The sequence below is a fragment of the Priapulus caudatus genome, unplaced genomic scaffold (genome assembly GCF_000485595.1).
Source record: "Priapulus caudatus unplaced genomic scaffold, Priapulus_caudatus-5.0.1 Scaffold523, whole genome shotgun sequence".
NCBI lineage: Eukaryota > Metazoa > Priapulida > Priapulimorpha > Priapulimorphida > Priapulidae > Priapulus > Priapulus caudatus.
Window position 1 is genome coordinate 71,772 of NW_014577584.1, and position 11,967 is coordinate 83,738.

The 11,967-nt window shown below is 50.1% G+C and overlaps 1 protein-coding gene across 1 annotated transcript; it reads right to left on the reverse strand.

Moving 5' to 3' along the window:
* Nucleotides 1-272: 272 nt before the first annotated feature.
* LOC106811280 (muscarinic acetylcholine receptor DM1-like) lies at nt 273-2,750 on the reverse strand. Its single transcript, XM_014814847.1, has one exon. The coding sequence runs from the start codon at nt 2,748-2,750 to the stop codon at nt 648-650; it is 2,103 nt and encodes a 700-aa protein (XP_014670333.1). The 3' UTR covers nt 273-647.
* Between the last annotated feature and the right edge of the window lie 9,217 nt (nt 2,751-11,967).

An 11,967-nucleotide genomic window follows, 5' to 3' on the forward strand; every position in this document is an offset into this window, starting at 1 on the left:
AGGCCTACGTGTTTGCTGCCTCTCTCGAAAAATGAGACTGATATTAACTGAAGCAGCCACTGAATAGTTTGAGCGTTTAGAATACTACTTGTCATCTCTTACAAAACAGACAACGTTAGCCAGCTTTAACCCTGTTCCGACAGAATTCTACCATTCATCCGTTGGCTAGTATTTCCCGTTGGCCATTCTAGATAAGATCGGGATAACAGATGATCGGATATAGACGAGTAATTTCCAACAGGGGCGTTTGTTTGTTTGTTCCAGTAGTTAAATAAACAAATAGAAATTAATAAATAAAATACAAAAAGTCAATAAATAATATATCCTCAAATAGCTATAAAACTGGGGTTTCCATACATAATCGTAACATTACACCGGCACGATCTGCATGCTGCAAAAATCGTATGAATGAGATACAAAAAAAACGAAAATTTCGTATGAATTATGAATGGTTATTAACCAATTTGCCGAAATATCTCCCCGGGGTGTTCTCTCCAGCCTGTTACAGGCATTGCCACTCTTACCCGCCTTAAGTCATTAGTATCCATATATACTGCAATGTAAAATTATGCCACCACGTTTCAACATGTAGAACACAACTGCAAGTTATTGCATCGCAAAACCGCATCGACGCAAGTTTAAACTGATCATGAGTTGGCCTTCTTTAGAAACGCTGCCCTATTGTTTATCGACGCTGCCGCCTGAGGTCGCTTCCTCGTTCCCCACTTGCACGTCAGGATGCGAATGAATGTCCGCCTAAAGTTAACGTTGCAGAGCGCGTAGCACAGCGGATTCACGGTGCTGTTTATGTAACACAGGTAATAGCTGAAATTCCACACCGGATCTGGAATGCACCTGTCTCCCTCGCAGAAGGTTTTCACGAGCACGAAAATGTTATAAGGCGTCCACGTGATGATGAAGGCAAGCAAGATGGCCGTCAGCGTTTTCGCAGCCTTCTGGTCCTGCTTCTTCTCCTTGTTCTTGCGCACGCGCCGATTGCGTTGCGACTTTGCCTTCACGGCCAACTTAGCACCGAATTTCGCCTGAACGGCGGCGGCGCGCAACGCCACGTCGTAACTGGGAGGGGGCGTCTGCTCCGCCGCAACGCGGTCGACGGGCAGCGACGCCGTAAGTCTCGTCGCGTTGTCGGCGGCGACGAGAACGATGTGGTCTTCGTGGTCGGCGACGACCGCCGATGGCACCGGGTTGTCGGCGATCGTCGGCCGCCGCTTGTCGCGACACGCGTCGTTGTCGTCATCGTGGTCGTCGTCGCGCTTGTCGTCGTCGAGCCGATCCGAGTACATCGTGATCGTCGGCTTCTCGGCGCCGTCCGCAGCGCCATCTCCTGGCAGCTTGATGAGAATCGTGAACACCGACTCGCTCGAGTCCGTGTCCGTGTCGGCGCCGCGCAGCGCCATCGCCGTCGGCGTCGCCGTCGCCGTCGGCACGCACGTCGCGTCGCGCGACCCGTTCTGCCTCTTCTCCATGTGCATGAGCGGGATGAGGCAGTTTGCGCGCGGATGCTTCTCCTTCTCCCTGTACTTGGCGGCCTTCGCCTGGCTGATGATCGCCTGCATTGTCGCGGGCCGCAGCGGCGTCGACACAGTGCTGTGATCCGATATGTGCATGTTGATCGAGCCTATCGGCGAGCCGGGCGTGTCGCTCGACGTCTCCTCATCGAGATAGTCGTTGTCGTGGTCGATGATCTTGCGACAGCAGTTGAGTCGGTCGAGCAGCGTGCGCTTGCCGTGCGAGTGTCCCCCGCCGCCGCTGCCGGAGTGCGCGGCGGTCCCGTGCTCGGCGTCACCCGTCGTCAGCTCGTCGACGGCCGACTCAGAGTCGCTGCGCGAGCGCTTGACGGACACGCGCGAGTCGTGCTCGGCGTCGGACAACTGCGACTTCTTGCTGCCTTTGTGCGACGCCGACGCGCAGTTCGAGTTGCGCACTGCCTGCAGGCCGGCGAGGTCGTTCTTGCGTTTCTCCGTCTCGAGCCAGATGCGCCAGTAGAGAATCGTGATGACGGTCACCGGCACGTAGAAGGCGGCGGCCGCCGTGCCGACGGTGATCGTCGGACTCGTGTAGAGGAACTGTATGTAGCAGTCGTCGTCCGGCACCGTGCGCTCGCCTTCGATGTGCGGCCACGCGAAGATCCACGGCGGCCACAGCATCAGCGAAATAATCCACGCACAGGCGATCATCAGCGAGGCGCGTTTCGGCGTGCGTCGCGCGCGATACGTGAGCGGACGCGAGACGGAGAAGTAGCGGTCGAAGCTGATGATCATCAGATTGAGCACGGACGCGTTGCTCATCAGATAGTCCATCGCCAGCCACGTGTCGCAGACGATCGGCCCGAGTGACCAGTAGCCCATGAGGATGTACATCGTGAAGAGCGGCATCGAGATAAAGCCGATCGACACGTCGGCGACGGCGAGACTCAGCAGGAAGTAGTTGCTCACCGTCTGCAGCTGCTTGTCCATGCGAAACGAAATCATCACCATGAGGTTGCCGATCGCCGTCATGACACTCAGGATTCCGGCGCCGAATGAGAAGAGGATGAGCACGGCGAGACCGAACTTCGACCGGCTCGCGTCGTCATCGGTGTCGGTGATGTCGGTGACGTTGGCGCTTGCGTCGGTCGACGACAGGTTGCCGAAGTAGGCGTTGATGATGCTGCTCGAGCCGTTCCACTCTGCCGCCGCCGTCACCGCTGCCGGAGGAAAGGTGCTCGGGTCCACCGTGACGAGGTTCATATTACTCGATCATTTTCCGTCGAGCTGAGCTGAAACGACACGAACGGCGAGATTTGGTTTATATGCGATGTATGTAGAGGGTAGGCACGCACACACGGACGCACACACGCACGCACGCACGCACGCACGCACGCACGCACACGCGCACGCGCACTCAGGCACGGGGCAACGAAGGGAAGCTTGAGGGGGAGGAGAGATACAGCTAGAAAGCTGTACGCGCACACACGCACAGGGCGAAGGAGGAGAAAATTACACACGGGCATATAAGCAGACGTCGACAGTATCAGTGACAGTGACAAACAGTATTGTGACAGAGTACACAGAGATGTCGCTACACGCACGCGCGCATTACTCATCCTGCTGCACGCACGCGCGCATTACTCATCCTGCTGCACGCACGCGCGCGTAAATAATCCTGCTGCACGCACGCGCGCGTAAATCATCTTGCTGCACGCGCGCGCGTAACTCATCCTGCTGCACGCACGCGCGCGTAAATAATCCGGCTGCACGCACGCGCGCGTAAATCATCTTGCTGCACGCGCGCGCGTAACTCATCCTGCTGCACGCACGCGCGCGTAAAGCATCTTGCTGCACGCACGCGCGCATAACTTATCCTGCTGCACGCATGCGCGCGTAACTCATCCTGCTGCACGCACGCGCGCGTAACTCATCCTGCTGCACGCACGCGCGCGTAACTTATCCTGCTGCACGCACGCGCGCGTAAATCATCTTGCTGCACGCACGCGCGCGTAACTCATCCTGCTGCACGCACGCGCGCGTAACTCATCCCTACTGCACGCACACACAGAAACTGAGCGGCAAAGAAACTCGCGGCGCTTGCATCCCGCGATTGATCACGCCCACGCGGAGGACGACGGAAACAATGAGCGATGTTGTCGCCGTCAGCAAGCAACGTAAGTGTATAATGTGTTGATGGCTAACCGCCGGTCGCGCCGTGGCGTCGCAGTGACGTCATCACTCGCGCGCCGAAGCGATTATCGCGCGGAAAGCGAGAAGGGGCGGAGGGAAGAGGATAAGGAGGAGGAGGAGGAGCAGAAAGAGGAGGAGGGGGAAGAGGAAGAGGAGGAGGGAGAGGAGGAGGACGAGAGGAGAAGGAGGAAAAGGAGGAGGAGGAGGAGGAGGAGGAGGAGGAGGAGGAGCAGGATGAGGAGGAGGAGGAGGGGGAAGAAGAGGAGGAGAAGGAGCAGAAGGAGGATGAGGAGGAGGGGGAGGAAGAGGAGGAGGAGGAGGAGGAGAAGGAGGAGACGGCGCTCGGACCCTCACGCGGTTGCGCGTAGGTGCGACTATTTGCACGCACACGTCATCGCAGTGAACAGTCGTCATCGTTGTTATAGTCATCGTCGTTGTTGTAGTCGTTGTCGTTGTTGTCGTTGTCGTCGTCGTTGTTGTCGTCGTCGTCGTTGTTATTGTTCTTGTAATTTATATCATCCCCATTCGCTCAAACGCAAACATTCGCAATACCTTGCGGGCAAGAGCAGTAACAACGAAAACAAACAACAAACAACAACAACAACAGCAACAACAACAACAACAATCAACAACAAACAACAATCAACAACAACAAACTTTAACAGCAAGCGGCAACATGACACCATCGCCAAAATCACACCCGATAGCTTTTCTCTTCAACAGGCGTGCACGTTGGTGCTTCGCTGTCGCTATAGCTGCTACAGCCGACGTCCGCGCATCAGACTTCACGACGACAGACCACGCGTCTGCTTCTATGACGCAGCCGACAGACGGTGTGAGGGAGACACAGGGAAGCTTCCCGCATCCGCATTCCGCTCTCGTGCTGGGAATTGCGGGGGAGGGAAGCCAGGGCGTGCATGCACCCACCCACACAATGTCTAAAATTAGCCGCGCCACGTCAACGTGAAGATTTTTCTTAGCCGTGCCATCGATCGGCGTTCGGGGGCTGGTTTTGACCGGCAATCATCTTTACATTACAAACCCGGCGTGTGTACATGTTTGTGTGTGTGTGTGTGTGTGTGTGTGTGTGTGTGTGTGCGTGCGTGCGTGTGTGTGTGTGTGTGTGTGTGGGTGTGCGTATGTGTGTGCGTGTGATTATGCGCGCGTGCATGCGTTCGTGCTCGTGTCTGTACGTGTGTGCATGTACCAGTGTGCATTACACACAGGTTTCCTGACTCATCCGCTCCATGCACCGGTCCCATCCACTCTCCCGAACCGCTCCGATCTGCTGAACTGTACTGCTGCCTTCGTCATGCTACTCGACGGGAGCAAGCTGATTGCGGGCCAAAGTCAACACCAATCAGTCGCTCTTATTACCATCACGGCGACATTCATTTGAGCACGCTTATACCAACAGCGAGGCAGCGGAGCGCGGGCCGCGGCAAGTAAGAAGATGAAAGCACGTTGATCTCATAGCCGCACGCGCGCATGTACACACGCTCGCTTCTAAGACGAACATACAAATAGCAGTACACGCATGCACGCGCGTATACAGATAGCCTACACGTTCATATACGCACGCACGCAAACTTACACATACACACCCGCGCGCTGGTTAAAACAGATAGACCCACAAGCGCACGCGCGCATGCATGCATGCAAGCTAGCACCTATACACACAAACAACGAGAGACCTAGACGCACGCACAAATACACAATATATATACGCGCATATAAACGTACGCTCACGTGTACCTGCTCTTTTGATGCTTTATTCTGCTGTTTCAATGCGCGCCTTACACGACGGGTCCCACTTTACACCGTGCCCCCGTTCACTTCTAGCCTGACTCGTGTACGTATATGCGTTTCGCACAGTCATCCAGCTATGCCGTTAAAAGCAGTTACATCATAATCTCTAAAGCTCTACGTCACTGCTTGACACCGAATTTTGAGCTGAGGTACAACCGCCCATATGTCCCGCCTGTCGAATAGCGGAAATACTCGCTAATGTGCATACTCCACGTTGTTTCCAGTTGATCTCTAAAACACACAAAGGGGACGACATTGACCAGATGCCACCACGACATCGATCATTCTTTACTTGAATGCGATTCACGGTAATAGCGACACACGTTTACTACCGTAGTCTCTACATGACCCGAGCCCCGCGCGTGTGACGAATAGTGGTGTCTATCTATTCCACATATGAGCAGTCTTTGTGTGCCGGATATTACTGAACAAAGGCTTTGTGTCGTGTTTGACATGATCGTTCTTATTCAGATCTCAGAATAGATCTCAGAATCTATGATCTGAGATCAGTGATTATCTCAGAATAGATCATTCGTTATTAATAAGGATTTCGAATCGCGACTGTCGTGGCGTATCAAGCACGGTGTCTGACGTTATGAAAATATCACCATAGCAACTCATTTCATAGCTCCAAAATGCACCAATCTCGATTTTACGTCATAACAATAATGCGCTGGCGCCTTACAGCAATAAGTGCATTAAACATTCATGGAGGCATATAAGTGCTGCACGAGACTACAGGAGTGGGTTTTTTTGTAATCTGCAAACGGGCAAATTGGTATATTGATCACAAGTAACGAATTAATCGATGGTGCCAAAAGTCACGCGAGGTGTAATTGTGATACGAATAAAAAGCGCCTATTTGTAGTTACTGGCTGCTGTGTACACAAGCTTCGCGACAATATTACTCCGGTATTCATTCCTGCTATGACCGTTTAATTATATGGCAATGAAATGACTCTCATCATTTATGTGTGTGAATCGGTGGAATACAGAAGCACGCCAGCAGTATAATGTTCGACTGCAAACGACACCAAAATAAATGAAATAACGTATAAAGTAAACTATAGAAAGGATATGTCGGAATGAACCGTTGAATATGCTATGCAATATGGCGGCAGGCGTCGGCGAGAATAGCAGAAAAACGTTCTGGTTCGTGATGGAATCAACGCGTGACACTTAATTAGTAAGCCACATCCAGCTGGAAATAGATTTTCGAAAACAACAACAACTTTTTTGTGCGGTGGTAATTCGTTTGCACCGATATTCTGCGGTTTTAAAGTGATGAAGAAGAATAGAAGGCAACGTGGATATAGCACGACGTACTGTATATGGTACGGCCAAGTATTTACGTCGTGCAAAGACAATCGATTAAAAGGAAAAAAGCCGGGGATATTGCGTGCACAATACCTTTATTGATGGTGGCAATTAGATAATTTTATCGCTCAACAAAAATAAGGAATGTGTTTCGCCTTCATTATTGTTTCAGTTTGCATATCAATGCTTATAAGAAAGCATGGTTAATTTACATACAGTTCGTGTAGTAGATCCACTATAACTCGGAGAGATAAATCGCATACGCAAATCGGGTCTTAACTCTGTCGGGTTTCTTAGCCAATCAGTGCGGTATTGACGCATAACGTTGTATTTCTTTCGAGTATTATCTATTTCCTCTTCTTTTTCTTTCTTCTCGTCTTCATCTTCTTCATCTTCGTCTTCTCATTCTTCTTTGAATTGCAAACTACAGCTGAATTTTTCAATTCCAATTTAACTGATCTGCTATCGACATACAGATAATCGCATTACTGCGTATGACATCCCGTCAATTTTAAACTATGGCGTCGAAAATACTTTAAATCACTTGCTTCGCGTATAAATAGATTTGGTAAACCCAAACCAAAATAGATCGGTAGCACGGACGCTGTTAATATTCGATTTCCATGTTAAAGTCGCTAGCATATTATATTCCCCCGGTAGCAGACGAACACTCGCTGTCACTTACGGCACATGTAGGTTGCTTGAAAGCAGTTTTACCCCGTACAGACTACGAATTTTAACTAGGAAGCGTACAAACTGCATATTTGACCCTACTTTAAATGAGTCATCAGTTCTCCCACCGCTCAGTTCCCTGCTCTCCACGTCAGCCCGCAGACAGCGAGGTACGGCGAGCGTACAATTACGTGACCTAAATAAGGCTATGCGCATGCGCATTGCAAAACTTAGCGCGCGCTAGGCACCAAATTGCGTACAGACACAGCTTAGAGCGGGCTATCTTAGTCCGGACTAAGTTTGCCCTGCTTCATTTGCGGGGCTAACTTGGAGCGGGCCAACGCGTATTTGGAGCGAGATAGCGTGTACACTCTGCAAATATTTAGCGCGCGTCAGACTGAATACCATATCAAATTCGTAGTCTGTGCGGGGTATTTATGTCTGAGGTCATGAAAGGTCATGATCAGCCTGCGCTTATGAGAGCGCAATAACCGGCGCATATTATTTTTAATTAACCGCGTTATGCGCATTATTAACGTTTTATTAAACGTATATAAATCAGCGCCCACGAAGAAATCGCCAATAACGATTTTATAGGTTATGATAATACTTCACGAGAAGACCGAAGGTATTGCGAGCTTCCGCCGAAATATATTTAGTTACGTATTTTGTTTGCGTCAGCTACTATCGCAGAGGTCAGTAGAAGGCAATGCACAGCTAATATAGTTGCCTTCCAATAAACGTAAAGCGCTTGAAAATTGCGGAGATTGGGCGTAATAACCCTTTTAGGTTGTTAGTGCGCTTTGCCCGTTATAGGAGGAAAAATGAACTTTATGAGCAGTTCGAGAACATATACCGCATGTTATACATGTTTATATGCGCGATCAAATATGTGCACCGGGAAAAATTCAGTATGTTTGTCCCTACGCGAAGTCATTCTGTCTACCAGTAACTGCATCTCTGTGCATTAGTGCATTAGTGCATTACGAGACTTACTGGCGTACTATCGCCCGAGGCATCGCTAAACTTTGTGCCTATATAGGCCTACGCGATTCTCTTCTCCCTCCCCTTTCTCCCCCTCCCCTCCTTCTCTCTGGCTGTCTGTCTCTCTCGCGCGCTCTTGCTAGATACCTCAGAAAGAGTCGGTGAGTCATCAAATTGGCATCGTTAGTTACGAAGAGAGGCCGCAAAGTGGCCGAGAGGAAAATCCGCTACGGACTGCTGGCAATCTGCGTATTACGTGTATATCTGGATGTGGCGCGTCTGAATAAATATTATGAATGATGACCCGGCGTTTGATAACGAACTGATCGCGATAGTTGCCGGAGATACATTGACGACTATGTCAGGAGGTCAAGTGTCAGCATCGATTGAAACTCGTGCGCGCACATCGCGTTTATTTGCATAATGCGTAATTGAAAAAAAAACTTCCGCCGGCCGCGAAACATCCATCATTCCACCAGGTAGCGAGCGATGTTGGTTAATGTATGTTTTTCCTTTGACACGACTTAGAGCACGCGGCATGATAATCGGTAAACGCATTAATAATGCACTGTTCTCCGACGCGGGTGGTATGGGAGAGATGCGAGAGAACCATGCTAGATATCGCTACGCGCCTCTCTGCATGAGTGCACGCCTGCTCACCAGCGCCATTTGTCCTATACCGCGTGAGCCACGCTATCAATACGAGAGCCGGAAACAATGACGATATGCTCGCGATCTCGTGCCAGTGGTACTTACTGTGCAGTCCTCGTGCTTGCTAGCTTGTGTGCGTGCGCCTGTTTAGATGCGAGGTAATTTACATGTAATGCTAAGCATTCGGTTCACGACGACGTTAACTTGCGCTTTCATATGTGTAAGCAGACCAAGAACAGATCAACGACAACGTAATTCTGAAATGATCTCATGCGGCAATGTCTTGATATGTTTACATAGACATGCACGCATGCACGTTCACACTTACGCGCAGATACACTGCATATGCGCGCACGCGCGCACACACAAATAGCCAGTTTTTACGTACGCACACACGCGCGAAAGAAAAAATAACCGATTGCTAAGGATCATATGAATTGATGCTCAGTGTGTACCTCACAACATTTGATTCAGAGGCGGCAAACGTGTTATATCATTCAAACTTGCTACAAACGCACCAAGATTCGCCACCCATGCGCTTTACTCATCGCAATATTTCCGATTTCGCTACATTTGAAATTAAACTGCACATCGGGAACAGGTTTATTGGCCATCGTCACAGCGGAGGAGGGATGCACGCGCAAAGAAAACAGGGTGGGCGACGACGTTGGTCTATTAGCTTGTCCAATTACATACATTATCGCTGTTTCTCGGAAAGCAATAGGCTAGCGTTGGGAAGCCTACTAAATCGGTGACATTGACATGCTTATAATGAATTTTACCTGTCTTCGACTGAGCTCTACCTGTCCAAGGGTTATTAAATTTATTTTGATTAAATTCACACCACTGTTTTGCGTAAGTTATGTGCTCATAACATATCAGCAGCAGCAGTGCGTGAATGCCTGCCTCCTCTCCCTCTCTACCACCTACGCGGAGATTAATTTGACAAGAAAAAGGACAGTTTAAACGCAGCATTCCGCCGAGCGTCTGGAGCAGCCAGCGTCACAAACAACAACGCTATTGCAACCACGCCAGCCTCTCTCTCTCTCTCTCTCTCTCTCTCTCTCGCACACACAACACACACACACACACACACACACACACACCACGTTACAGCACAACACATTACACGCACACACACACGCACACACACACACAACACACACACACCACACAGTCTCTCGGTCCTCTCGGCTCACTGGTCTGTCTCCCACCTCTCGCTCGCACTCGTGCTGCTGCTCGTCTCATCATATGATAGACCCTCGAAAAAAAACGTATGTGCTGTGGCTTGCTGACGGCGAGCGGTTGCCCGTGCGCGGAACGAGAGCTCTGCAATCGATAAAAACGAATCACCGTTCATAGACCTAATAGCAGGAGGTTCTAGTTAGGCGAGTCTTATATTACCTGTGTCTCGTGTCACTGGCAGCTCGTGACTTAACTACGATGTCGCATGAGGTGTAGTGTGGGACAGCGCAGCCCCGGGCCGCTGGTTTAGGCAGCATGCCTCTTACAGACCGTAGCAGATTACACACAAACACAGGCATATGTGTCTAATTACTATTGATGGTGAGTGGTATGGATGTGATGTGTAGGGTATGGTTATGGTACTGTATGTATGATGTAGGTGAGGGTGTATGTATGTATGTAGTATGGTATGTATGTATGATGGATGTATGGTGATGGATGTATGTATGTATGTAGTATGATGTATTTAGGGAGTATGGATCGGATGTGATGGTATGTATGGAGTAGTATGTATGGTATGGAGGAGGTATGTAGTATGTATGTAGATGTGATGTATATAATGTAGGGATGCTATTCATGAGTAGGGAGAGTATGGTAGGTTATGATATGTAGGTATGGATGTAGGAGTAGGGATGATGTAGGTATGTATGGATGTAGGTATGTATGATGAGTGTATGTGTATGAGTGATGAGTAGGTAGTAGTATGTGATTATAGTATGTATGTAAGGTATGTATGTATGATGAGTGATGTATGTCATGGGAGATGATGTATGTATGGATGTATGTAGGTGATGTAGGTATGCATGATGATGTATGGAGGGTAGGCTAGGGATTGTAGGGTAGTGTAGGGATGAGATGTATGTATGTATGTAGTGTAGTAGTAGTATGGGGGTGATGTATGGTAGGAGGCAGCGGCCTTGTTGAATTTTTTTGGTGATAGTGTAAGTAGGGATGTACTGGTTAGTGTCTTACCGTGTCCCGATTTAGGCGGCCAAACCGCCAAAGGCGATCTGGATGCAATGGTCAAGGCGCCATCTCTTGATTACCGGGTGGTAGATGGCTGTCCTAGCAGGTTAAAAAAACCGGGCCATACCGTTGCAAACTTCACCGAAAAATCCGTGGGAAAAACCCCGTCAAGTCGGAAGTCGTCACACAATGTCAGCCACTGACTGTACAGTGCGGCCACACAGAGAAAAATCTAGTGCACTATTCCATCCAGCTGGCTCGTATGGGTGAAACCGAAACCAGCGACCGAGTGCTAAGAAACAGAGCCCAGCCCAGAGGGACAGTTGCGAAGACGACTGGCCATGAGGATTGCAACAGGCTGGGAAATGAGGAGCGCAAGCCCATGCGTGGACATGGCGGTACGTCCGTACGGGCCATTTCACGGGGCATGGCCGTACGGTGGGGAGGCGAAACAGGGTGTGCGGGAAACGCCAGGGGAAGCGGACAGATGCCACCAGGTAGGGGAGCGACACGACGAAGAACATGTGTGAGCACAGAGCGGGTGGTGGCAAATGTGAAAAGCCAAACCCATGTCGTACAGTCGTGTCGGCATTGTGTTAGAGTTTAGTGATTAGTTGTTGGTATTGTTGTGGTTTATTGTTTC